This window comes from Coregonus clupeaformis, chromosome 33 (genome assembly GCF_020615455.1).
Source record: "Coregonus clupeaformis isolate EN_2021a chromosome 33, ASM2061545v1, whole genome shotgun sequence".
NCBI lineage: Eukaryota > Metazoa > Chordata > Actinopteri > Salmoniformes > Salmonidae > Coregonus > Coregonus clupeaformis.
Window position 1 is genome coordinate 19,561,548 of NC_059224.1, and position 25,858 is coordinate 19,587,405.

The 25,858-nt window shown below is 44.3% G+C and overlaps 2 protein-coding genes across 4 annotated transcripts in view; one reads left to right on the forward strand and one right to left on the reverse strand.

Moving 5' to 3' along the window:
- The window catches only part of LOC121548761 (sestrin-1), an 80,941-nt gene extending 63,374 nt beyond the window's left edge, over positions 1–17,567 (reverse strand). The window contains exons 1-2 of one of the 2 annotated variants that reach the window (XM_041860306.2): positions 17,520–17,567; positions 16,380–16,691 (exon numbers count right to left, since the gene is read on the reverse strand). In XM_041860306.2, coding sequence (XP_041716240.1) covers positions 16,380–16,658 — 279 coding nt within the window. In that variant the 5' untranslated portion in view covers positions 16,659–16,691; positions 17,520–17,567. Of the gene's footprint in view, positions 1–16,379; positions 16,692–17,472 lie in introns of both variants that reach the window. The other variant, XM_041860305.2, reaches the window with a different exon arrangement.
- Positions 17,568–18,244: 677 nt separating this feature from the next.
- On the forward strand, positions 18,245–24,073 carry cep57l1 (centrosomal protein 57, like 1). 2 transcript variants are annotated; one of them, XM_045210077.1, is made up of 11 exons: positions 18,245–18,653; positions 19,070–19,241; positions 19,373–19,534; positions 19,664–19,785; positions 22,001–22,117; positions 22,227–22,304; positions 22,505–22,594; positions 22,694–22,771; positions 22,864–23,102; positions 23,273–23,417; positions 23,572–24,073. In XM_045210077.1, the coding sequence occupies exons 1-11, from the start codon at positions 18,633–18,635 to the stop codon at positions 23,800–23,802; spliced, it is 1,455 nt and encodes a 484-aa protein (XP_045066012.1). In that variant the 5' UTR covers positions 18,245–18,632; the 3' UTR covers positions 23,803–24,073. The 2 variants fall into 2 exon arrangements, with proteins under 2 accessions (XP_045066012.1, XP_041717041.2); XM_041861107.2 differs by having other exon boundaries at positions 18,248–18,653; positions 19,370–19,534.
- Positions 24,074–25,858: the final 1,785 nt, after the last annotated feature.

Below are 25,858 nucleotides of genomic sequence, written 5' to 3' on the forward strand. Positions count from 1 at the left end.
TACCACTATCAGATTAGAGCCATAATGGAGACAAGACATCTACCACCCCACTACCACTATCAGATTAGAGCCATAAGGGAGACATCTACCACCCCACTATCAGATTAGAGCCATAAGGGAGACAAGACATCTACCACCCCACTACCACTATCAGATTAGAGCCATAATGGAGACAAGACATCTACCACCCCACTACCACTATCAGATTAGAGCCATAATGAGACAAGACATCTACCACCCCACTACCACTATCAGATTAGAGCCATAAGGGAAACAAGACATCTACCACCCCACTACCACTATCAGATTAGAGCCATAATGGAGACAAGGCATCTACCACCCCACTACCACTATCAGATTAGAGCCATAATGGAGACAAGACATCTACCACCCCACTACCACTATCAGATTAGAGCCATAATGGAGACAATACATCTACCACGCCACTACCACTATCAGATTAGAGCCATAATGGAGACAATGCATCTACCACCCCACTACCACTATCAGATTAGGGGCAATGTAGTCTGTTTCTTGTCCCCCCCACTTTAGTTCTGAAATCACCATCACCCACTAATTAACTTTACATTTTTGCAGATTAAGTGTTCGAGCTAGTAATGCATCAATATTTATCGTTTACAAAATTGTTACGACATAGCCATTGAAAATATAGCACAATTTTGGATTTCACTCCCCATCTCAAAATCGAATGGTTATGACCGTTTGGAAGTTTTTAGCGAGCTTCTATTCTCCTCTCGCTTTGGCCTTGCAGTGCGCTGCCCAAACGTGATTCCTCATTATGAAATTATCAACTTTACCCTGTATGTCTAAAAATGACCATATACACTGGTGTTTAAAGCAAAACTACCAAAACTACTGATGGTGAACCTGAACAATCAAAATACAACCTATTGTAAGCCCTGTTCAGCAGGTATAGCCAGATGAGAGTTGTTTCCAGAAGCTTACTTTTATTCCAGTAAAAAACAATTTTCAACAGCTCAACTAATAAAGCCTAATATTGCGCAAGCCATTTTAGCATTTGAATGCTGAAGGTGCCGTGCAGACGTGCAAAATCAGGATTGGAACAGGCTGCCTACCTTGCATTTGTCAGCGTGAGAAACTGGGCACAGACGCAGTTTGACTAGGCTACTGATATTCCCTAGGGTTGTCCGGCATGCAAAATGACTTGTAGATCAATGACTGTCAACACAGTTACATGCTTCGTTCAACACTGAAGAAGAGGACGCATCAGTTGTCACAAAATATGTATTTTCGGAAGGTAGAAACAAAGTAATAGGAGCAAAACATTTTAGTGAATCTGCGCAGGCCCCTCGTGGGATCTCCTGGGTCCAACTGGTGTGAGTTTGAGTGTGAGTGTTTCCCTTGGAATGCATTGGCCTTTGACCCTGGCAGAGTTAGCACCAAACATGCACCCGGACACCTAAAGCACACACTAACGGTCAAAAGTTTTAGAACACCTACTCATTCAAGGGTTTTTCTTTATTTTTACTATTTTCTGCATTGTAGAATAATAGTGAAGACAACAAAACTATGAAATAACACATATGGAATCATGTAGTAACCAAAAAAGTGTTAAACAAATCAAAATCTATTTTATATTTGAGATTCTTCAAATAGCCACCCTTTGCCTTGATGACAGCTTTGTAAACTCTTGGCATTCCCTCAACCAGCTTCATGAGGTAGTCACCTGGAATGCATTTCAATTAACAGGTGTGCCTTCTTAAAAGTTAATTTGTCGAATTTCTTTCCATCTTAATGCGTTTGAGCCAATCAGTTGTGTTGTGACAAGGTAGGCAGGGTATACAGAAGATAGCCCTATTTGGTAAAAGACCAAGTCCATATTATGGCAAGAACAGCTCAAATAAGCAAAGAGAAACGACAGTCCATCATTACTTTAAGACATGGAGGTCAGTCAATACAGAACATTTCAAGAACGTTGAACGTTTCTTCAAGTGCAGTTGTAAAAACCATCAAGCGCTATGATGAAACTGGCTCTCATGAGGACCGCCACAGGAATGGAAGAACCAGAGTTACCTCTGCTGCAGAGGATAAGTTCATTAGAGTTACCAGCCTCAGAAATTGCAGCCCAAATAAATGGTTAACAGAGTTTAAGTAACAGACATATCTCAACATCAACGGTTCAGAGGGGACTGTGTGAATCAGGCCTTCATGGTCGAATTGCTGCAAAGAAACCACTACTAAAGGATACCAATATGAAGAAGAGACTTGCTTGGGCCAAGAAACACGACATGGACATTAGACCGGTGGAAATGTGTCCTTTGGTCTGGAGTCCAAATTTGAGATTTTTGGTTCCAACCGCTGTGTCTTTGTGAGACGCGGTGTGGGTGAACGGATGATCTCTGCATGTGTAGTTCCCACCGTAAAGCATGGAGGAGGAGGTGTTATGGTGTGGGGGTGCTTTGCTGGTGACACTGTCTGTGATTTATTTAGAATTCAAGGCACACTTAACCAGCATGTCTACCACAGCATTCTGCAGTGATACGCCATCACATCTGGTTTGCGCTTAGTGGGACTATCATTTGTTTTTCAACAGGACAATGACCCAAAACACACCTCCAGGCTGTGTAAGGGATATTTTACTAAGAAGGAGAGTGACGGAGTGCTGCATCAGATGACCTGGCCTCCACAATCCCCCGACCTCAACCAAATTGAGATGGTTTGGGATGAGTCAGACCACAGAGTGAAGGAAAAGCGAGCCAACAAGTGCTCAGCATGTGGGAACTCATTCAAGACTGTTGGAAAAGCATTCCAGGTGAAGCTGGTTTAGAGAATGCCAAGAGTGTGCAAAACTGTCATCAAGGCAAAGGGTGTCTATTTGAAGAAAAACAAATCAAAATATATTTTATATTTGATAAACACTTCTTTGGTTACTACATTATTCCATTTATGTTATTTCATAGTTTTGAAGTCTTCGCTTTTATTCTACAATGTAGAAAATAGTAAGAATAAAGAAAAACCCTTGAATGAGTAGGTGTTCTAAAACCTTTGACCGGTAGTTTACATACTGTTGAAGTCGGAAGTTTACATACAGTTAGGTTGGAGTCATTAACACTCGTTTTTCAACCACTCCACACATTTCTTGTTAACAAACTATAGTTTTGGCAAGTCGGTCTACTTTGTGCATGACACAAGTAATTTTTCCAACAATTGTTTACAGATAGATTATTTCACTTATAATTCACTGTATCACAATTCCAGTGGGTCAGAAGTTTACATACACTAAGCTGACTGTGCCTTTAAACAGCTTGTTAAATTCCAGAAAATGATGTAATGGCTTTAGAAGCTTCTGATAGGCTAATTGACATCATTTGAGTCAATTGGAGGTGTACCTGTGGATGTATTTCAAACTCAGTGCCTCTGCTTGACATCATGGGAAAATCAAAAGAAATCAGCCAAGACCTCAGGAAAATAATTGTAGACCTCCACAAGTCTGGTTCATCCTTGGGAGCAATTTCCAAACGACTGAAGGTAGCACGTTCATCTGTACAAACAATAGTATGCAAGTATAAACATCATGGTACCACGCAGCCATCATACCGCTCAGGAACGAGACGCGTTCTGTCTCCTAGAGATGAACGTACTTTGGTGCGAAAAGTGCAAATCAATCCCAGAACAACAGCAAAGGACCTTGTGAAGATGCTGGAGGAAACGGGTACAAAAGTATCTATATCCACAGTAAAACGAGTCCTATATCGACATAACCTGAAAGGCCGCTCAGCAAGGAAGAAGCCACTGCTCCAAAACCACCATAAAAAAGCCAGACTACGGTTTGCAACTGCACATGGGGACAAAGATCGTACTTTTTGGAGAAATGTCCTCTGGTCTGATGAAACAAAAATAGAACCGTTTGTCCATAATGACCATCGTTATGTTTGGAGGAAAAAGGGGGTACCTTGCAAGCCGAAGAACACCATCCCAACCGTGCTGTGGGGGTGCTTAGCTGCAGGAGGGACTGGTGCACTTCACAAAATAGATGGCATCATGAGGAAGGAAAATTATGTGGATATATTGAAGCAACATCTCAAGAGTAAGGAAGTTAAAGCTTGGTCGCAAATGGGTGTTCCAAATGGACAAGGACCCCAAGCATACTTCCAAAGTTGTGGCAAAATGGCTTAAGGACAAAAAAGTCAAGGTATTGGAGTGGCCATCACAAAGCCCTGACCTCAATCCTATAGAACATTTGTGGGCAGAACTGAAAAAGCGTGTGCGAGCAAGGAGGCCTACAAACCTGACTCAGTTACACCAGCTCTGTTAGGAGGAATGGGCCAAAATTCACCCAACTTATTGTGGGAAGCTTGTGGAAGACTACCCGCAACGTTTGACCCAAGTTAAACAATTTAAAGGCAATGCTACCAAATACTAATTGAGTGTATGTAAACTTCTAACCCACTGGGAATGTGATGAAATAAATAAAAGCTGAAACAAATCACTCTCTCTACTATTATTCTGACATTTCACATTCTTAAAATAAAGTGGTGATCCTAATTGACCTAAAACAGGGAATTTTTACTAGGAATAAATGTCAGGAATTGTGAAAACTGAGTTTAGATGTATTTGGCTAAGGTGTATGTAAACTTCCGACTTCAACTGTAAGGGCCAAAGAAAAGAGATCTCCAAATAACACCCAGCCTAGGCCCTAAATCATAAACCAGGCACCTGATTAAGTCCCCTGTAGCTCAGTTGGTAGAGCATGGCGCTTGCAATGCCAGGGTTGTGGGTTCGTTTCCCACGGGGGGCCAGTATGAAAATGTATGCACTCACTAACTGTAAGTCGCTCTGGATAAGAGCGTCTGCTAAATGACTAAAATGTAAATGTAAATTTACCATCAAGCTTCAGACCATCCAATATATATATGCAGGGATGTAATCAACACACTAAGCCCACCAGCTCCCGAACATGAACTAGGGGGCCAGTATGGAAAATGTATGCACTCACTAACTGTAAGTCGCTCTGGATAAAAGCGTCTGCTAAATGACTAAAATTTATATCCTAGTCAGAGGCCTTGGAGTTGTTACCCAATACAGCCTACATCAGAATGGTGTCTGGAGACGAGCCTTTGACCTATTCATGCTTTGCCACCTGATCCTTAGATGCCTCTCAAGCCTGCATGTCTTACAAGATGGACAAAGATACCGTACACATACCCAGAGAGAGAAAAGAGGTGAGAGAAAGAGAGAGACATACAGGGGATGTTTGTCCCTTGGCCAGGGCAGTCTGAGAAAAAAAACAGGCATTGCTTGTGTTCAATTCAGTGCATGGAAAATTCCGGGTCTTGCCAGAGCAAGGGGGTGAAGAGTGGATGTCTGGCGCCCTCTAGTGCGCGGATATACTAACTACAGTCTTGTTTATGCTGCACATTATGGTAGTTGTGTAAGCCTAAATATTATGGTGGTTTGGATATGTCTAAAGTATACAATGTGGAGTTTGAAATCCAGTGAAAAGAGTGTGAAAATCTATTTTTATTTTAAATCCATGGTGCATTAGCCTTTATAAGATCCTACAATTGTTCATTCATGCATTCAATCAAATTAATCGACAACAGGTGGGCTGCAATCTGATCTTTGACAAACAGCTTGGGACTAAAAACATTGCAGTGTGTGTGGCTGTGTGTACCCTAGCTGCAGTGCAATCAGTTTTATTCTGCCGGATTTTGGGAGGGTGTGTGTGTCTGTGTGTACACCCTAGCTGCAATGACTAGTTTTAACTTGCAGGATGGTAGGTGGTGGGAGGGTGTGTATGTACAGTGGGGAGAACAAGTATTTGATACACTGCCGATTTTGCAGGTTTTCCTACTTACAAAGCATGTAGAGGTCTGTAATTTTTATCATAGGTACACTTCAACTGTGAGAGACAGAATCTAAAACAAAAATCCAGAAAATCACATTGTATGATTTTTAAGTAATTAATTTGCATTTTATTGCATGACATAAGTATTTGATACATCAGAAAAGCAGAACTTAATATTTGGTACAGAAACATTTGTTTGCAATTACAGAGATCATACGTTTCCTGTAGGTCTTGACCAGGTTTGCACACACTGCAGCAGGGATTTTGGCCCACTCCTCCATACAGACCATCTCCAGATCCTTCAGGTTTCGGGGCTGTCGCTGGGCAATACGGACTTTCAGCTCCCTCCAAAGATTTTCTATTGGTTTCAGGTCTGGAGACTGGCTAGGCCACTCCAGGACCTTGAGATGCTTCTTACGGAGCCACTCCTTAGTTGCCCTGGCTGTGTGTTTCGGGTCGTTGTCATGCTGGAAGACCCAGCCACGACCCATCTTCAATGCTCTTACTGAGGGAAGGAGGTTGTTGGCCAAGATCTCGCGATACATGGCCCCATCCATCCTCCCCTCAATACGGTGCAGTCATCCTCTCCCCTTTGCAGAAAAGCATCCCCAAAGAATGATGTTTCCACCTCCATGCTTCACGGTTGGGATGGTGTTCTTGGGGTTGTACTCATCCTTCTTCTTCCTCCAAACACGGCGAGTGGAGTTTAGACCAAAAAGCTCTATTTTTGTCTCATCAGACCACATGACCTTATCCCATTCCTCCTCTGGATCATCCAGATGGTCATTGGCAAACTTCAGACGGGCCTGGACATGCGCTGGCTTGAGCAGGGAGACCTTGCGTGCGCTGCAGGATTTTAATCCATGACGGCGTAGTGTGTTGCTAACGGTTTTCTTTGAGACTGTGGTCCCAGCTCTCTTCAGGTCATTGACCAGGTCCTGCCGTGTAGTTCTGGGCTGATCCCTCACCTTCCTCATGATCATTGATGCCCCACGAGGTGAGATCTTGCATGTATCCCCAGACCGAGGGTGATTGACCGTCATCTTGAACTTCTTCCATTTTCTAATAATTGCGCCAACAGTTGTTGCCTTCTCACCAAGCTGCTTGCCTATTGTCCTGTAGCCCATCCCAGCCTTGTGCAGGTCTACAATGTTATCCTTGATGTCCTTACACAGCTCTCTGGTCTTGGCCATTGTGGAGAGGTTGGAGTCTGTTTGATTGAGTGTGTGGACAGGTGTCTTTTATACAGATAACGAGTTCAAACAGGTGCAGTTAATACAGGTAATGAGTGGAGAACAGGAGGACTTCTTAAAGAAAAACTAACAGGTCTGTGAGAGCCGGAATTCTTACTGGTTGGTAGGTGACCAAATACTTATGTCATGCAATAAAATGCTAATTAATTACTTAAAAATCATACAATGTAATTTTCTGGATTTTTGTTTTAGATTCCGTCTCTCACAGTTGAAGTGTACCTATGATAAAAATTACAGACCTCTACATGCTTTGTAAGTAGGAAAACCTGCAAAATCGGCAGTGTATCAAATACTTGTTCTCCCCACTGTATGCATGTTTCTAATGGTCTCTTTCTCTCCATGCCTTTCTGTATCCCTCGATCTCTCTCTGTATCGCTCTCTCATTCCCCTTCCATCTCTTCCTCTCTTTCTCTGTGTGTGGGTGAGAGAGGGGTGTGCACTGCACTGCAGTTGTGGGGTTCTGGTAGTTTTCCACTGGAGGTAGTTGACTGAATACAGAGACAGACATTTAATTCAGTTCTGTTAACCCTCCTCTATCACTCTTCTCTCCCCCTCACTCTTCCCTCTCCTTTATTTTCACATTCTCTGTCCTCTTCTATCTGTCCCTCATATTTTTCTCTCTCCTCCTTTTAATTTAACTATTTCTTTCTATCCCCCCTCTCTTTCTCTTCTTCCTGAATAGCTCTGCCAGAAATAAGCCCAGGCCAGCCTCTTGGTAACAGTGCCAACTGGCCACCCTATCATGCCCCTCATGCCACTGGTGCCATGGCGACTACCCACTCTCTGCAACAACCCACTCACCCACCTCAGCCTCCCTCCCTCCCTCTGCGCCAGTATCAAAAGCCGTATGGCTAACCATTAAGAGAGAACACAAAAACAGTCCTGCATTCAGAAATACATATACTCCTGTCTGTAATATTATAATAAACTGTGCTGGTATGTAGTGGATAAGAACAGTGTTTCTTATTTCCATTTAGCCAATGGGATTGACTGACCTAGTTCCAGACTTTCCACAGACCAAACCACTCAGTCCTGCTACCAGGCAAACAGGCAACCCAAACTACTCAGTCCTGCTACCAGGCAAACAGGCAACCCAAACTACTCAGTCCTGCTACCAGGCAACCCAAACCCCTCAGTCCTGCTACCAGGCAACCAGGCAGCCCAACCCACTCAGTCCTGCTACCAGGCAACCAAAACCACTCAGTCCTGCTACCAGGCAACCAGGCAACCCAAACCCCTCATTCCTGCTACCAGGCAACCCAAACCACACAGTCCTGCTACCAGGCAACCCAAACCACACAGTCCTGCTACCAGGCAACCCAAACCACACAGTCCTGCTACCAGGCAACCCAAACCCCTCAGTCCTGCTACCAGGCAACCAGGCAGCCCAAACCACTCAGTCCTGCTACCAGGCAACCAGGCAGCCCAAACTACTCAGTCCTGCTACCAGGCAACCAAAACCCCTCAGTCCTGCTACCAGGCAACCAGGCAGCCCAACCTACTCAGTCCTGCTACCAGGCAACCAGGCAGCCCAACCCACTCAGTCCTGCTACCAGGCAACCAAAACCACCCAGTCCTGCTACCAGGCAACCAGGCAGCCCAACCCACTCAGTCCTGCTACCAGGCAACCAAAACCACCCAGTCCTGCTACCAGGCAACCAGGCAGCCCAACCCACTCAGTCCTGCTACCAGGCAACCCAAACCACTCAGTCCTGCTACCAGGCAACCAGGCAGCCCAAACCCCTCAGTCCTGCTACCAGGCAACCAGGCAACCCAAACCACTCAGTCCTGCTACCAGGCAACCAAAACCCCTCAGTCCTGCTACCAGGCAACCAGGCAACCCAAACCACTCAGTCCTGCTACCAGGCAACCCAAACCACTCAGTCCTGCTACCAGGCAACCCAAACCACTCAGTCCTGCTACCAGGCAACCCAAACCACTCAGTCCTGCTACCAGGCAACCCAAACCACTCAGTCCTGCTACAAGGCAGCCAGACAGGCCCTGCAGGCAGCCAGCTGTAAATCCAGGGCTTTATATATCTCTATCACATTCTCCATACAGAGAAATGGGGAAAGGGAGAGAGCATCTCTCTGTGTGGTTACTGTGCCAAAGGTCGCTGCTGCCTGCAGCCTCTCGCTTTCTCCCCCCCACCATGCAACGTCTGACCTCGTTTGAGCAATCGCCAGCAGTGATCTCCCATAATCCAGGACAGGGCTCAAAACTGCGACCAAAACACTTGCATTTGCGACCCTTTGACTTGGCAGTGCGACACCAACTTTTAATGTAGCTGGTCAAGTTAGTTTTGGGTTCACAATGTTTACATTTTTATTAACACGGTTTATTCAAATTATTTCAAACAGCAATGGGTATGCAAACCAGGTATTCGAAAAGTTTGGTCCGAATTCTTGGTTGAATCTTTGAAATGCGCAATTCAGTCATGTGCTGTTTGAATGAACATTTCTAAAGGCTTTCCCAATTAAACGTTGACTGCAAAGTAGGACTACCTGGCAGAATTATATCATGATGATTTGTATCAATCGTGGGGCATTTGTTTCTCTGTCAACTCTGTCATCACGTGTAGCCTACACTGTGTATTGTAGCCACTGGCGTAGCACACACCCCCACAGCCTTGCTAGGCGCACAATTGATTTAAAGGACAACTACACCCTCCACCTTTTTTTATTGTTCCCAGACCTCAGAAGTAGTCTACTGATGTGGTTTAAGCATTGTTATGGACTTATTGTGGACATCCAATGTATTGTTTAGATTATTTTTTTGGTGGGGGGAGTGTGATTTTGAGAGTGAAAGCCTAACATTTAAATGATGCGCGCATCATTCGCTTTCCCGGGCCAGAATTATTTTCATTCGGGCCAGTAGCCTTTCAGTTGGCACTGGCCCTGTGTGCCTCTGGCAAATGTATCTGAATGTCAAGCCCTTCAAGCGCATGCTCATTTAATATTGCGGTGCACCCCCTTTTGAACAGCCTCAATTCGTCGAAGCATGGACTCTACAAGGTGTCGAAAGCATTCTACAGGGATGCTGGCCCATGTTGACTCCAATGCTTCCCACAGTTGTGTCAAGTTGGCTGGATGTCTTTTGGGTGGTGGACCATTCTTGATACACACGGGAAACTGTTGAGTGTGAAAAACCCAGCAGTGTTGCAGTTCTTGACACACTCAAACCGGTGCGCCTAGCACCTACTATCATACCCTGTTCAAAAGGCACTTAAATATTTTGTCTTGCCCATTCACCCTATGAATGACACACAATAATCACACACACACACACAATCCATGTCTCAATTGCCTCAAGGCTTAAGAATCCTTCTTTAACCTGTCTCCTCCCCTTCATCTACACTTTTAACAGTTGGCATCAATAAGCGATTATAAATTTAGTTTACCTTGGATTCACCTAGTCAGTCTATGTCATGGAACAAGCAGGTGTTCCTAATGTTTTTAAACTCAGTGTAGGTTAGGTCATTATCACCGCACAGAGGAGAAAAATTGGTGCGACCAAATCATGTGCTGGTGGCGCAAACTGAAGAAGTTGGTAGCACCAGTGCCACCGGTGGAAAAAGTGAGCCTAGAGCCCTGCAGGAGATCTGCCCAGAGTCCCAGAACGCTAGCTTCGCTTTTCTCTCCCTTACCCTCTATTGATACAGTAAGCAAATACAGGATACACACACACACACACACACACACCAAACAAAGGATCAGGGGAAAAAGTCATACCACCATGACGGTACACTAAAAACACACAACAATTCTCTGAAATAATCTCACCATGTCATGCCAAACAAAACTCATCAGGACTTCTCAAAAAGGCAACAGTCGTATATAGCAGTAGCTTCCCCCTACCCCCTTTTAAAAGCATACAAAACAAAGACAATGCATCAGCCTAAAAATCCACTCTAACCTTTAAAAACAAAAAACAAGAACTAAAGGGGAAACAAGTTGTAATCGTCGTGTGCCTGTAGGGTCTCCTATGTGAAAGGAGAGAGGTCGGGCCTGCCTGCCTGAGCGCCTGGCTGTGGTTCTATTCCTGGGTGGAGGGACGCCAGACGGAGCACATCAGACCAGGCCAGACCATATCATTAATTAATCACAGGTTTGTGTTTATTACCGAGGCTGCTGAGCCATGCTAAAGAGACTTAATTACATAAATAAGTATGTGTAAAAATGTAAAGCATCACATTGGTTAAAACGCTGGCGAGGCTTTTCCTACTAGCATGGTAGGACAGAGGACAGGATACTGTGAATTATGGTGTCATTTTTACAAGGTTGTCAACGAGTCTGCTCTTTCTGATCAAATCCTAAATCTGTTTGTTAAGAAGCTCAAGCAGATACCAGGAACAACTGAGATGAAGGCAGATCAGTCTTTCAGTAATTGTTTCTTATTCAGGTTGGGGGTTAGGGGGTAACAAATGCTTCATAGCATAACTCACAAAGAGAGAGACCCCGCTCGGTGTCTGTGTTGTCTAACAGTACAAAAAGTATGAAAATGTATGCTCTCACTACTGTAAATCGCTCTGGATAAGAGCATCTGCTAAATGACTAAAATATAGATGGAAATGTAACTAGTCTAAGAATGGCCTCCTTTCATCAACTATGGAACACAGTGACCACACTGAGCTGATCAGTCTGACCGCCCCTTTCATAGACTTTGTATTGTTTCACTCTCTCTGTGTGTGTGTGTGTGTGTGAAGAAGCTGTGTTCCTACATGCATTGACTCAATAACCTCCAATGAAAGCACAATGCTTTAACAAGACCAGTGTGACCTTCTGACCGATGTTGCTTAGGTTGACCATGTCTGCTGAACTGCCTGGGTAAGCTGTTCTGACCTCTGACCGTTGACCTCTCTGAACCCCTTATACAGAGAGCTTGTGAGAACTCGACCCTCCTGCCCACCCCTACTCCCCCGCAAGCGTATTTTGGGCCATGCTCTCCTAACCCTTCACCCCCAGCAGTCTCCAGTACTGGAGGAACATAACACCAGACCTCTCACTTCCCTGCAACTGTCAACACACTGTCCTACAAATTCACAGAGGCTGCCTCCTCTGAAAACATAGCACACGACAGCTGCTTGTTTTAGGTCGAAGGCAATTCTGTAAAAGGCAGATAGTATTTTAGGCTGCATTTAAATGAGACTATTTCTATATAAAACATAGCCTACATTTACAAACACATTCATCTCTCAGGCGACAATACATTATTCTACTTCATGCTTGAAAGGAAGCTACATTATAAAAAAATACCCTTCAGAACAGTCTACCTACAGTAAGTACCTGTCTGTGAGAGCATGTAGCTATACATCATTGATATAATCCCTGGGTTAAGTACAGGGGTATTACAGAAGCATTATTCTCACTAAGCAGGAAACCCTCACATTTGAGACTATTGTTGGAAGGGGACTACTGTGTGATTAGAATGACCTGCCTGCCTGCCCTGTGCTCTCCAAGACTCTCTCTTAAATCAGCAGAATTAGAAAAGGTCCATCTGTCCCCCGTCCCCATCTTAAACAGGGGATGTGTGTGTGTGGTGGGGACAGACGACCATAACACAGGGAGGCTGAGGGAGCTGCAGACGTGCAGGGCTCATAAATGCAACCTTTGGCAGGCCCTCAACAATTGCAGCTTAACATAATTTGGAAATACCAGACGGTGGTGCGTACCCTTGGCTCGGCGGCACACTGTTAAACCGCAAAGCAGCTTTCTCTATGCTGTGTCCCTCGCTCTCTTACGCTCTCTGTCATCCAGATATACACTTCTAGACACAAACATGAAATCATCCCGGAACCTAACAAGTTTTTTTTATATGAATAACATCCTGAGCCATATCGTCATGAGCTGTTCTAATTGTTTGTTTGTTAGTTATAGACAGATCATGTTTTTAGCTGGAGAAGATAAATTACAAATCATTTACGGCCTATTCTATAAAGTGCATTGTTGAGCCCATTTCCCCATGCATGCACCAAATTACAATATTTATGTAGTCAGAGACACCCTTAGGATGATTAACAAAGCAAAGTTCCCCTATGCCCTGACACAGTTTTGTTTGTAGGTTTGGTTCATTTTTAAACAAAAAAAGGTATAATTAGTACAGGAGACAGACCGGGTCAAGATCAGAGGATAGCTTGTCTTCACTTTCCCTTGGTGCCTTGCGGTTACATCGTTTTGTACCATGTTCAGTAGTCAATAATATAGTTTCTAATCCGGCTACAGCCAGGAGCCCCTTCAGCATTATGATAGTGTACAGTAATCTCCATCAATTGACATTGTAGCCCATCCTCATACCTGTCAATGATGAGCCGTTGGGATCTGAGGTATGCACCATAGTGGTTAATAACCAGACAACAACAACACAACAAAGAGATCACTTGTAATGCCTAGCTACATGATGGCATGAGGCATTATGACCATAGGCTAAAAATATATCTACAGACCAACTACTCTGCCTACATGAGGTCTTTATTTATAAATAGATAGAAATAAGATATTGACTTCAATCTAGAAAACAGACAGGGACATAGAACACCACGAAAACAACTGCATCAGTGGCAACAGTAGTGGAAAAGACAGTACAGTATGAAGATGTGTAGTAACTGCTTCTCCAATAGAAATCCCCGATAACGTCATGGTGAAGTTGGCTAGCTAAGCTCATGCGCAGAATCACGTCATCGGGTCTAAAGGTAGCACAGATAGAACAATGAGACAAATAATTAACCGGATGTATAAATGTGAAGCATCCGCTTGGCGTTTCCACTCACTACCAAATATAGTGGTGAGAGGAAGCACAGTGGCCGGCAGTGGGAGAAGATGGAACGAGATTGATTTTGGGCGACATTCTGCAAATGTTCTCGGCGATGCAACATTTGATCTCAATACAGTTTTCGGTTCCCAAAACTACAATATGTTACGAACAGAGTGGACAACGTTTTGTAGACTTTAGCCTTTGCCAAAGTTGTACAAAATGTCATTGTTTAGGAGTGCAAGGGCGAATTGAATGGTTGCACACGCGTACTTCAGAGTAGGAGTTTCCTAATGGAAATATGCAAATGCATGCTAGAACGCACCAATAGGATCTCGCTAGCTCGTGCTTGGCTCTGACCCCCTCCTTGCTTGTTCTGCCAACTATGACTAATTTGTTCCCATTGGAAACTACAGGTTGTAGTCTATCTTGGGTTAGTTATAAACATATTTGATGGTAGTCTCGCGACGAACTGTGCATGCGCAGGCCGTCAAATCAAAAGGCACTCAAAGGCACAAATCAAAACGTGTCAGTTTATCACTTTCATGAGGTTCATGAGTAATAACATGTTCAACGACTTAAGACATTGGCTCGGATCCAGGATGTGCCTTTAGATTGACAAAATTAACAACTAAGTTAGAATTTCTCACTTCTCTCATTGACTTCTGCAAGCGTTCTGTGAAGTCTCGGCCGGCCGGCCCACTCATTAGGCAGGATTAGGCGGCTGCCTATTTTTTTTATTTTTTTTTTGTTTGTCATTTAGCAGACGCTCTTATCCAGAGCGACTTACAGTTAGTGAATACATATTTTTTTTATACTGGCCCCCCGTGGGAATCGAACCCACAACACTGGCGTTGCAAACGCCATGCTCTATCAACTGAGCTACATCCCTGCCGGCCATTCCCTCCCCTACCCTGGACGACGCTGGGCCAATTGTGCGCCGCCCATGAGTCTCCCGGTCGCGGCCGGCGGCGACAGAGCCTGGATTCGAACCAGGATCTCTAGTGGCACAGTTAGCACTGCGATGCAGTGCCTTAGACCACTGCGCCTATGGCGGCAGATTGACGAGGGCGGCATTTTCTGAGCTAAACTGACCAAGACACACCTCCAACAACATATAAAACCTCATAATACTGCCCAAAAACAATGACAATTTCTATCAACCAGTGGCATATGGGTGTTTTAGGTGAGCGCTGATGCCGCCCTGGGATAAGCAGTGCCCACTTTGTCAAAGGCGCAAAATATTTTGCTTGTCCATTCCCAGCGCGCCACTCCATGGTGCTGTTGGAGAGACGCATCACTCCACCAACTTTCCATCAAAAAGATAATCCAACATAAATCATGTAGCAGATATAGGATGTGGCAGAAAGAGTATGATGCTTTTTCTGTAGCCTACAGGCTGGAGATCAAAATGTATGACAATGTAATGAGACGGAGGCTTTTTACATCATGCAGGTTTCGCCGATCAAATAGCCTAACCTAAATGGCACCCAATCAAATAAAAAATGCGCTGTCATGTTAACAAACAACACATCCTAAAAACAGGACTGGTCAAAGTAAAATGGACAATATGGAATGGACAATCACAACTGTTGTCCAGGAGTTTCACCCCATTGTCATGATTAGTGGTTTCAAGTTTGTATCCGTCACTTTTTCACAAGCTGATCATAGCGAAAAAGAAAATACTTCTGCATTTCCTGCTGTGTAAACACATTGCAAATAGGCTCTCGATAACTGCTGATAAAAGATAAATAGCCAAATTGATTAGTCACAGAAATCAGAACTAATAAAGCCAATGCAACGCCTGTTTTACAAATGGTGGGCCTACCACATAGAAGGGCATTCATAAAAGTCCATTGGGGGCCTGACATCTTTTGGATGTCTTTTTTTTATCCTGTCCAGGCGTCTTTTTGGGGGTTTTACAAACGGTAGGCTTACCACATAGATGGGCATTCACCAAATTCAATTTCAGGCAACAATGTAGGCACCTCAGTAAGCATGGACCAACGCCAACGCTTTTTGGACGTCTTTTTTTGGTGCAGTCCGGACCGCCCTTGATTTCAACATCCACGGACATAGATTTTTGGTCCGGACCAAATCTGAACCAATCATAGACATCTATGTTTGGTTCAGACTTTGTCCGGTCTGGACCAGCCTTGATTTGGCCCAAACATAGACATCTATAAATTAAGTATTTTCAACTTTCATTCAGAACCGAAAATGATCCTGATTTCAACATCCGGAAAATAAGCCTTTTCAACATCCTGAAAAATATGTATTTTAAACGTCCGGAAAATAAGTATTTTCACCTTTCATTCAGAACCTAAATTGAACCTAACTTCAACATCTGGAAAAGACGTATTTTCAACGTCATTTTGTTACTGGGACTATTCTAGTTTTGCATTTTTTTTTGTCTTGCCTAGGGCAACAGAACGGCAAGGACCGGCCCTGCTCACGATGTTGCACCTCTGGGATTAGAAACGCTGTGGTAGTGGTACAGCCACATCATATCAGACAGCCCCACATCGGTCGACCTCGCGTTCTCCTACCTGGACGTTCTGCAGCAGCCAAACACATCGCTCCTTGACGTCAATGAAAGGGCATCGCTTGGACAGCATGAGTAGACGGGCCAGGATGTCGTTCAGGTCGCTGGTGGGGTGCCCTGCAGTAGCTAGAGGCGAGGGGACTGCGCCTGGTATCGGCCCTATACTCTCCACTCTCCGCATCACCTCCTGGCTGATGTGCTCCATTGCTGCGCCTCTGGATCTCGCGTCGCGGCTGCCCAGAGCCTCCCATCTGGCTGTGGCATCCTGATCCTGGATGTCCATCTTATTCTGATTCTCTTGATTTCTCCTGGCAGGCTATAATATTAAGTGCATGAAATACCAACCGTTTGCTGTCAAATACTCAGATGCCAAAATATTTTCTATATAGCCTACGTTACTATGCCCAAAATGCATTCAATAGACAGTACAAATATTTATGAAAGTTCTTGAAAAATATGTCAGTCAAAACTTAAACAATTCGGCTAGAGAGTTGGCATTGATAATGCAAATGAGAAACAAAATACTTTGACTGGATAAAAAGGACATTGTATTCATTGCCAATATGCTTCTCTGTGTGTGTGACTAGTGAAAGGGAATGGCCAAAAAAACTAGCGGGCGTATCAATGGACAATGCAGATAACGTTTCTTCCCTTCAAACCTGTAAGGAGAACTCTGAGAGAGCCAGTCGTTTGTTTACCAGAAAGTTACTGCCAACAAAGGAAGCCTGGTTGTACAGTAGCACTGCTGCTGAGAACAGCAAGCTAGCTGTAGCTACAACTCTAGTTAGCTGTTTTGCGGTCCGTTGGCAGCTAGTAATGGGTTGTTCAACATGCAAAAAGAAAAAAAACATGTTTCCTATGTACTTCCAAAAATGTTTGGCACTAATCGACAGCCATTGCACGTTGTTTTAGTAGTCTCATTAGCTAGTTATAAACGTGTGGTATCTGGTTTACAAGGCTGGTTTGGTTAGCTAGCCAAATTGTCCATTCAATCTTTTCTTGCTCTCTCTCTTAAACCTTTTAACAGTAGCTAACTGGTTACAAAACAGCAATATTGCACAAATATCTATAGCATAACGGCAGTTATATACCCTCACCTTTCAGTACATCTAGCAAACGAAGGGTGTCATTCACAAACACTTACTTTATTCACATTATTTTTGCACAGGTTTGCAACTGTGGGACGTCTTGAGTCTGCACTGAAACACCAAGGCAGATTCAATTATACAGAGCAGCAACTTGGGTTGACAGTTGATTGAAAAGACTCATGTCCAATGGGCTGCTGCATAATACAATAAAGGAGGATCTATGCAGATCTTCACCAATAGGTATCGTGTAAGGCGTGCCCATACCCACGACAGGGGAAACATGGGAGTTTGATTATTTTAGCAATCGGACCCACATAAAAAAAATGGGATGAAGAGGTATTAAAAAATACACTTCCCAGCGAACATATGGATTGTTGGTGCGGAGAGGGCCCCCCTTCCCCTTGTTTATCAGAAATGTAAATTAACACAATTTTAGAAGCGTACACATCCCCCACTTTGTTTTTACACAATGTTCAGACAAGCAATTCTATACCTCAGGTGAAACAGATACATTTTAAATAATATTTGCAACAGTGCCACCATTACAACTCTTTTAATATAGAAATGTACATTTTTATATATGAAATCATCGTTTGAGGTTTTTCATCATTTGGACTGATCTTTGTGAAAACGTCCAGCCAGGCTGTCTGTGATGGGGAGATGACCACAGTGGGACGTGTGCAGACTGCTGTCCCATTCAAGACTGTCACCAGATGGCTAGTGCCAGACAGGCACATGCTATTCCGTTCCTTTATACACGTACACACAGCTCTCAAAACCTATACATGTGTGCATGTGCAGAAGGTGCTTTTAATTCTTGTTAGACTAATAAATTCATACATTTCAGTTATGCCCCGGTTCCAAGCGCATTTGATTCATATATTACATTGGCTCTGCATTACAGTATTATTTTATCCATACATCCGTTGTAGCTGACAATCTTTTGATTGTATTATGCCTAGAATAAACTGTGCGCACAGCGCCCACTACGCAGGCTGAACCAGAGAGCGGTAAAAGGAAGAGTGGAGGAGGGAAATGTTAATTGTGAGAATTGCCTGCTGTCAGCGTTTGGACGTTTAGCCAGCTAAAGTCAACTAATCGGAATCAGATAAATAATACATGTTATATATTTTTATTTTATTTCGAGGGTATTTTTGCTACCATTACATATGGAGGCTTATCAAGATCAGGTGAGACAATTTCATAGCTAGCAAAATAACGCCATACATGCTTTGTTTTGAACTAGCTAACGTTAGCTAGTCAACACATAGCTAGCTAGCAAGCAAGCTATCCCTCCTCGTAATAAACCTTAGCTGGCTAGCGATGCAAGTGCTTCTGTTTGCAACCGAGTCTCTTGTTTGGGACTTTGTGTCATGCAAATCACGACTATGAATGTTGTTATGATTGTCACGCTAGCTAGCTACTAAAACTAGCTTGCTAAAATGAGCAGTGGAACGTTCGATGTGTTTCCAGGAGAGTTTGTTTGCCTTTTTTTAAACAGCTGCGTTGCCACCTTGCTAAGACTGGGCACGTTTAGCCCTCTTTTAAGTGGTCTTCATGCTGGTGCTATTACTAAGTAATTCAATCATGCTGCTTTTCTCTCTAGTTGCTGGACTCCCCTTCCAAAAATAGTTACATAGGGAGCTACTACCAGCCTCCAGATAGGCTGTCACCTTCATATGTGAGGGAAGCCCCTGCCCCCCTTACCAAGACGGCCATGAACTTGCAGAACATCACCCCGCAGGTGTATCGGACTACACCTGATGCTGGAAGCAAAGGTAGGCACAATGTAGACTATTAAATGCCTTTGCTTATGGGACTGTCAGCTGTTCTAGGTCCTTGGTCTAACTATTATGCACATAGTTGTAGCTTGGTTACTAACGGTAAGTGTTTTTCTCCCCGTTAGCAGTCATTGCTGCTCTGAAGACCCTCCAGGAGAAGATCCTTCGTCTGGAGCAGGAAAGGAAGCAGGCTGAGAAGAACGTCAAACAGTTCTCCCAGGCTGCCCATGGATATGAGCACTCCGTCACTCCATGCTACGCTACAGAAGCAGATGGCTCCAGGAAGAAAGGTAGTTGACATTGACACTATATATCTGCAACTCACTCACTGTGCCGCTTGTTGCTGTGTAGTCTGAATTATGCTTATGGTGATAAGGAACCATGTCTAATCTCTCACTACTGTTTTTGTCTGTGTTAAGAGCGGGTCACTCCGCTTCAGGGTGCGGAGGCTCGCTGTCAGCTCCTTGAGAAGCAGCTGGACTACATGAGGAAGATGGTGGAGAATGCAGAGAAGGACAAGAACACTCTGACTGAGAAACAGGTACAGCGAGGGAAAAAAGTATGTGATCCCCTGCTGATTTTGTATGTTTGCCCACTGACAAAGACATGATCAGTCTATAATTTTAATGGTAGGTTTATTTGAACAGTGAGAGACAGAATAACAACAAAAAAATCCAGAAAGACGCATGTCAAAAATGTTATAAATTGATTTGAATTTTAATGAGGGAAATAAGTATTTGACCCCTCTGCAAAACATGACTTAGTACTTGGTGGCAAAACCCTTGTTTGCAATCACAGAGGTCAGACGTTTCTTGTAGTTGGCCACCAGGTTTGCACACATCTCAGGAGGGATTTTGTCCCACTCCTCTTTGCAGATCTTCTCCAAGTCATTAAGGTTTCGAGGCTGACGTTTGGCAACTCAAACCTTCAGCTCCCTCCACAGATTTTCTATGGGATTAAGGTCTGGAGACTGGCTAGGCCACTCCAGGACCTTAATGTGCTTCTTCTTGAGCCACTCCTTTGTTGCCTTGGCCGTGTGTTTTGGGTCATTGTCAGGCTTGCATACCCATCCACGACCCACGAAGGAGGTTCTCACCCAAGATTTGATGGTACATGGCCCCGTCCATCGTCCCTTTGATGCGGTGAAGTTGTCCTGTCCCCTTAGCAGAAAAACACCCCCAAAGCATAATGTTTCCACCTCCATGTTTGACGGTGGGGATGGTGTTCTTGGGGTCATAGGCAGCATTCCTCCTCCTCCAAACACGGCGAGTTGAGTTGATGCCAAAGACCTCGATTTTGGTCTCATCTGACCACAACACTTTTACCCAGTACTCCTCTGAATCATTCAGATGTTCATTGGCAAACTTCAGACGGGCCTGTATATGTGCTTTCTTGAGCAGGGGGACCTTGCGGGCGCTGCAGGATTTCAGTCCTTCACGGCGTAGTGTGTTACCAATTGTTTTCTTGGTGACTATGGTCCCAGCTGCCTTGAGATCATTGACAAGATCCTCCCGTGTAGTTCTGGGCTGATTCCTCACCGTTCTCATGATCATTGCAACTCCACGAGGTGAGATCTTGCATGGAGCCCTAGGCCGAGGGAGATTGACAGTTATTTTGTGTTTCTTCCATTTGCGAATAATCGCACCAACTGTTGTCACCTTCTCACCAAGCTGCTTGGCGATGGTCTTGTAGCCCATTCCAGCCTTGTGTAGGTCTACAATCTTGTCCCTGACATCCTTGGAGAGCTCTTTGGTCTTGGCCATGGTGGAAAGTTTGGAATCTGATTGATTGATTGCTTCTGTGGACAGGTGTCTTTTATACAGGTAACAAGCTGAGATTAGGAGCACTCCCTTTAAGAGTGTGCTCCTAATCTCAGCTCGCTACCTGTATAAAAGACACCTGGGAGCCAGAAATCGTTCTGATTGAGTGGGGGTCAAATACTCCCTCATTAAAATGCAAATCAATTTATAACATTTTTGACATGCGTTTTTCTGGATTTTGTTGTTGTTATTCTGTCTCTCACTGTTCAAATAAACCTACCATTAAAATTATAGACTGATCATTTCTTTGTCAGTGGGCAAACGTACAAAATCAGCAGGGGATCAAATACTTTTTTCCCTCACTAAGGGTGCGTTCGTAAATTCACTCAGGCTATCTACTCCGATTTCAGAGCACTCTCTCATATGAATGTGCCAGAGCGCAGAATAACTGATACATTTACGAACACGCAACACCTGTTTAAATATGACTGGTGTCAGTAAACGTCGGCAAAAAAACATAATTAAATTGTTGCCAGGAGCACAGTTACAGTCACCAACGCTCTAGATAACATGAAAACAGCCTAACCAGCTCTGCTAGGGCGAGTAAAATCGTCAGTGAGGTGTTCTCTCGTTTGTGTCTGGAAGTAGCTAGCAAGCTAGCCAACTTTAGCCAGTTAGCTTGGGTGCTTGACTGCGTTGCTCGGATCAACCCCACTCCTCGGTCAGTGTCCAGTGTACGTTCCGAGAGCGAAACTCTCTGAATTTACGAACTGACAATCTGACAATGCTCTGAATTTACGAATGCCCAGAGCGCACTCTGGCACTCCAGAGTGAATTTACGAACACACCCTAAATATCTTCACTGTCCATAGATATAACTGAATGTGAATCAGCTGGCCTCTGTAGACCAGTTCGTCATCCACTAGGCAGACATGTTTCATGTTATCGTTGCTGCATCAGACTAGATTAACACTTGTCTTTGTTTATCCTTTGGAGGTGTCTCTTCAGAAGCAGAGGCTCCAGAACAGCTCTGATGCCCACACTCCGCTGGAGAAGCTGGAGAAACTGGAGAGGGACTGTCTGAAACTGTCGAAGACACAGTCTGTGGCTGAGGTAACCAATGGTGCTTTGGTTGAATGTGGTGTACCTAACCATAGTATGTGGTGGTATATCAAAAAGTAAATTGAAAGTTAATCTCTCAACTTGTCTCTGTTGTAATCAGAGGAAGATTGAGCTGCTGGAACAGAAACTCCTGGAAGAGGAACACGAGCGCAAACTTGTGCAGGAGAAAGCAGACGAGGTTAGTGTAAAAGCACACACAATCAGTGGTGCAGTGGAGGGTAAACACAGTGTACTTAAAATTTTTTATTTTGCGAGAGTGTTAACCCACCTTTTGCAGAAAAATAAATAGAAAGTATAGGGAGCATGACCTTTTTCACCACGACCGGTGATCGGACACACAAGGTTCCATTTTCATCAAGCCCAAACTTCCTTTAACAGCTGCAGAGGGAGCTGGAGACCAACCTCCGCCTGTGTCCTGTAGACCCTGACGAGGTCAAACCAAAGAAGAAATCCAAGACTGCCTCTAGGGTACTACATGCAATAACCAGAACTTAATGACATGCACTTGTGCATTTACTTACAACTAAAACTGTGCTACATAACATTGTCTATTCATTTCCTCCCCAGAAAACAAGTTTGGTGAGGCAAGAGGCCCCAGCACCACCAGGTTTCCCCAAAAATAAACTGCCTTTCGTAGCTGGAACAGTACGTCTGCATTTTACTTTGCAAGTATCTCAATATTGGGTTTGTTGAGGGAATATCTCTGTGACTGACCTCCACATCTCTCCCTATCTTAGTCGACAAGCCCCAGCCACTCAGTGCACGCTAACATGCAGAGCATCCTCCACATGATGAAGCACCACCAGCCCCAGCTGTGTGAGCGGGTGCGTTCCCTGCGCAGGTCTGGCTCCACTGGGGCCAGGAGAGCCCTCCATAGGGCCCCATCCACCTCTCCCCCTGGACCGGCAGGTCTCGCTCTGGGCTCTCTGTCTGAGTTACTGCTGGCCCTGCAGGACGAACTGGGACAGATGAGCTTGTGAGTACTACCACTAGCTAAGAGTGTGGGTGTGTTTGTGGATGATGTGTATGCAGGTTATTGACTGATTTTGAGGGGGCTGATAATGTGTTAACATTAATGTGTGTTGTGTGTGTGTGTGCATGTTCATTACTGTGTGTGTTATTAAAATGTCCGTCTCTGTCATTCAGTGAGCACCAAGAGCTGGTTTGTCAAATGGATGAGACGCGGCGTCGGGAGACCAGGGAGGACCTAGAGAGAGAGCTGGAGCTGCTGGTCAAGAGGATGGAGGAGAAGGGATCTCAGATCACCAAGCTCCGCAAACACCAGCAGACTGTATGTACATAACACTGCACAGAGGGAGTGGGGGATGTTCTGGATCTGCAGGAGAGGAGTGAGGGGTAGGGAAGAGGATTGGTGGGGAGGGACTTTTTTAAATATGTCTAATAATACTGTATGTCCTTTCCCTGTGTTTCCTCTCCCCACTCAGGTGGACAAACTTACACAGAACCCCCAGAATCCTCGTCGGCGGGCGACAAGTGAGGATGGCAGGTCTAAGGGGGGGAGCGGGGTGAGACCCTTACCCCCCTCCCCAGTTAAGACCACCTCACGGGGGGGTAAGAGAGCTGGGGTGAGTCAGGAGGAGAACCTCCAGCTGCTCAGAGAGACCCAGAGACTATGCACTAGCCTAAAGAAAGATGACATCACTTGGGAGACATAGCTAAGACAACATGTATCAGAGCTGAATCTGAAGCACCTCTCTGTGTACAGGTTCATCTCAAACCGTACTGGATTATATACAAATTATACCCATTGACCAATGGGAGATGGAGATGAAAGCCTGCAGACATAGGGGTCCTTCAGGACCGGCTTTGGGAGCCACAGAAGCAAAGCATTGTGGTTTCCAGCTTCTACATGGTCAGATCTTTTCTAAACAAATATTTATGACCAATGAATGTCTCACCTTGAAGAATAAACATTTATATCCAAGAGCTTTGAAGTGATATGTTTGGACATTTAATTTGAAGTTACTTTTTATTACTTGTATTTGTTATGTATGTTTGTTTTGTTATACACATTGTACATGCACAAAAATAGTCACGTTTTTTTCTAGTAAACACTCAATATAACCGCATCAGAGTTTTGTTTTACCTCAACCTATTTTCTTATGTTCAATATTCATGTGATTTTTAATAATCTATTAAAGCCAGATTTGGCAAGACTTCCTAAATCCAATGTGTTGTACCCTGATGGTCACCACTAGATGGTGATGTTTCTCCTGCATAGGAAACGAGGCACGAAGAGGCTCCATTTACATTTTTGACATTTACATTTTTATCATTTTAGGGCCTTCAGCCCTACTACAATTTGTCAGTAATTTATTTCAGCTTGTTGTGAAATTATGACTTATTGCATTTAGGGACATGGACTTTACAGTATTTCTTTACAATACATGAATAGACGACCGCCATTCCCCTGTTGTTCTCTAGTATCAAACCTTGCCTAGACAGGTCTGTTATAAAACCTACAGACACCTCATGGGGCATGAACAGCTTGATAATACCCAATACAAGCATCATACGGCTGGCTTAATCTGAAAGTCAACCCATGCTATCTGTTCTGTTTGAGAAAGCTTATGTCAACAGCAACAGACAGCTGACTAACAACAGCACAGGAGCAGCTGATTTCTATGTCTTTCTGACCACAGGAATACTGAGGAGGTGCGGTACAGTTAGCTTGGGTGCCAGTCTTTCTCCATAAGGAGTTGGAAATAGCAGAAACAGACTGACTCTGAATGTGAGACAGGCTGGAGTTGGGAATGTAGACGAAGTGAGACTTGAGATGAGCTTTCAGTCTTTGTTTCCATTTACAGTGGCCTCAAAGCTCAGGGGACACCAGATATGCAAGAGGAGGACTTAGAACCCCCATAGAGAGGAAGGTTGAGTGAACCAAGTCTATCCTCCAAAACAAGCACACACTGTTAACAGTATATATACACACCATTGACTTACGAAACACACACAGTGCTCCTCTCATTCTCTATCGACACGAGATAAAAACATATCTTCCTGGGAGACATCTGTGCAGGAAAATGGTGGAAAAAAGGGTTCGCTGATGGGACGGATGATGACGATGGCAGGCGTTTGTTAGGAGTGATCCTAGACCGACTGGGGATTTCCATACAGAAATCACCTGCTATGTTATGGGCTGGGCTCTGGCTACAGGGGCTGGAGAAGCCAAGAGCTCTGCCTAATCCAGTGCCAGCAAATCAGCAGGGTGTGTGCGTGTGTGTCTTCATACTGTGACTACAATTTGAGCTATAAAAAAAACTTATACTGAGTCATGTCAAGTTCAGAATGATAAGTTATCCCAGGGAGTGAGTCTCATCTTAACATTTGACCATGGTTTTGTGTCATTGTCGTCATACCCAGCAAACAGACACACAGGGAGTCTTTGTCTCAGTCTCAGACATTACCCACATAATGACCTCGGTCCTCAGCCACTCCCCAGACACCAAAACCCTCTGTGGTCCAACCATTAATCGACCCCAACTCTGGTCCTTAAGCTACAGGTGTGTGTGTAGTCATATTTGTATCCCTAGGGCGGTGGTCTGCTTTCTCAGGGTTCAATTGAAAGTAAAACCTAAATTGTAAAAGTTAAAAAGGCAGACCTGGCCGGCCTGGTCTCTACCCCTACCTGAACTGGCTGCACAAGGCCCTGAGTCGTGGGAGAAGAGCTCAGCTGACACTCATTGTTTTTACCGGCTGTTTGATTCA

Coding starts and splice junctions, on each gene's coding strand:
- cep57l1 (XM_041861107.2), top strand. CDS start 18,633: ATGGAGGCTTATCAAGATCAG. Junction 19,242..19,369: donor ACCTGATGCTGGAAGCAAAG/GTAGGCACAATG, acceptor TCTCCCCGTTAG/CAGTCATTGCTGCTCTGAAG. Junction 22,772..22,863: donor TGCCTTTCGTAGCTGGAACA/GTACGTCTGCAT, acceptor TCCCTATCTTAG/TCGACAAGCCCCAGCCACTC.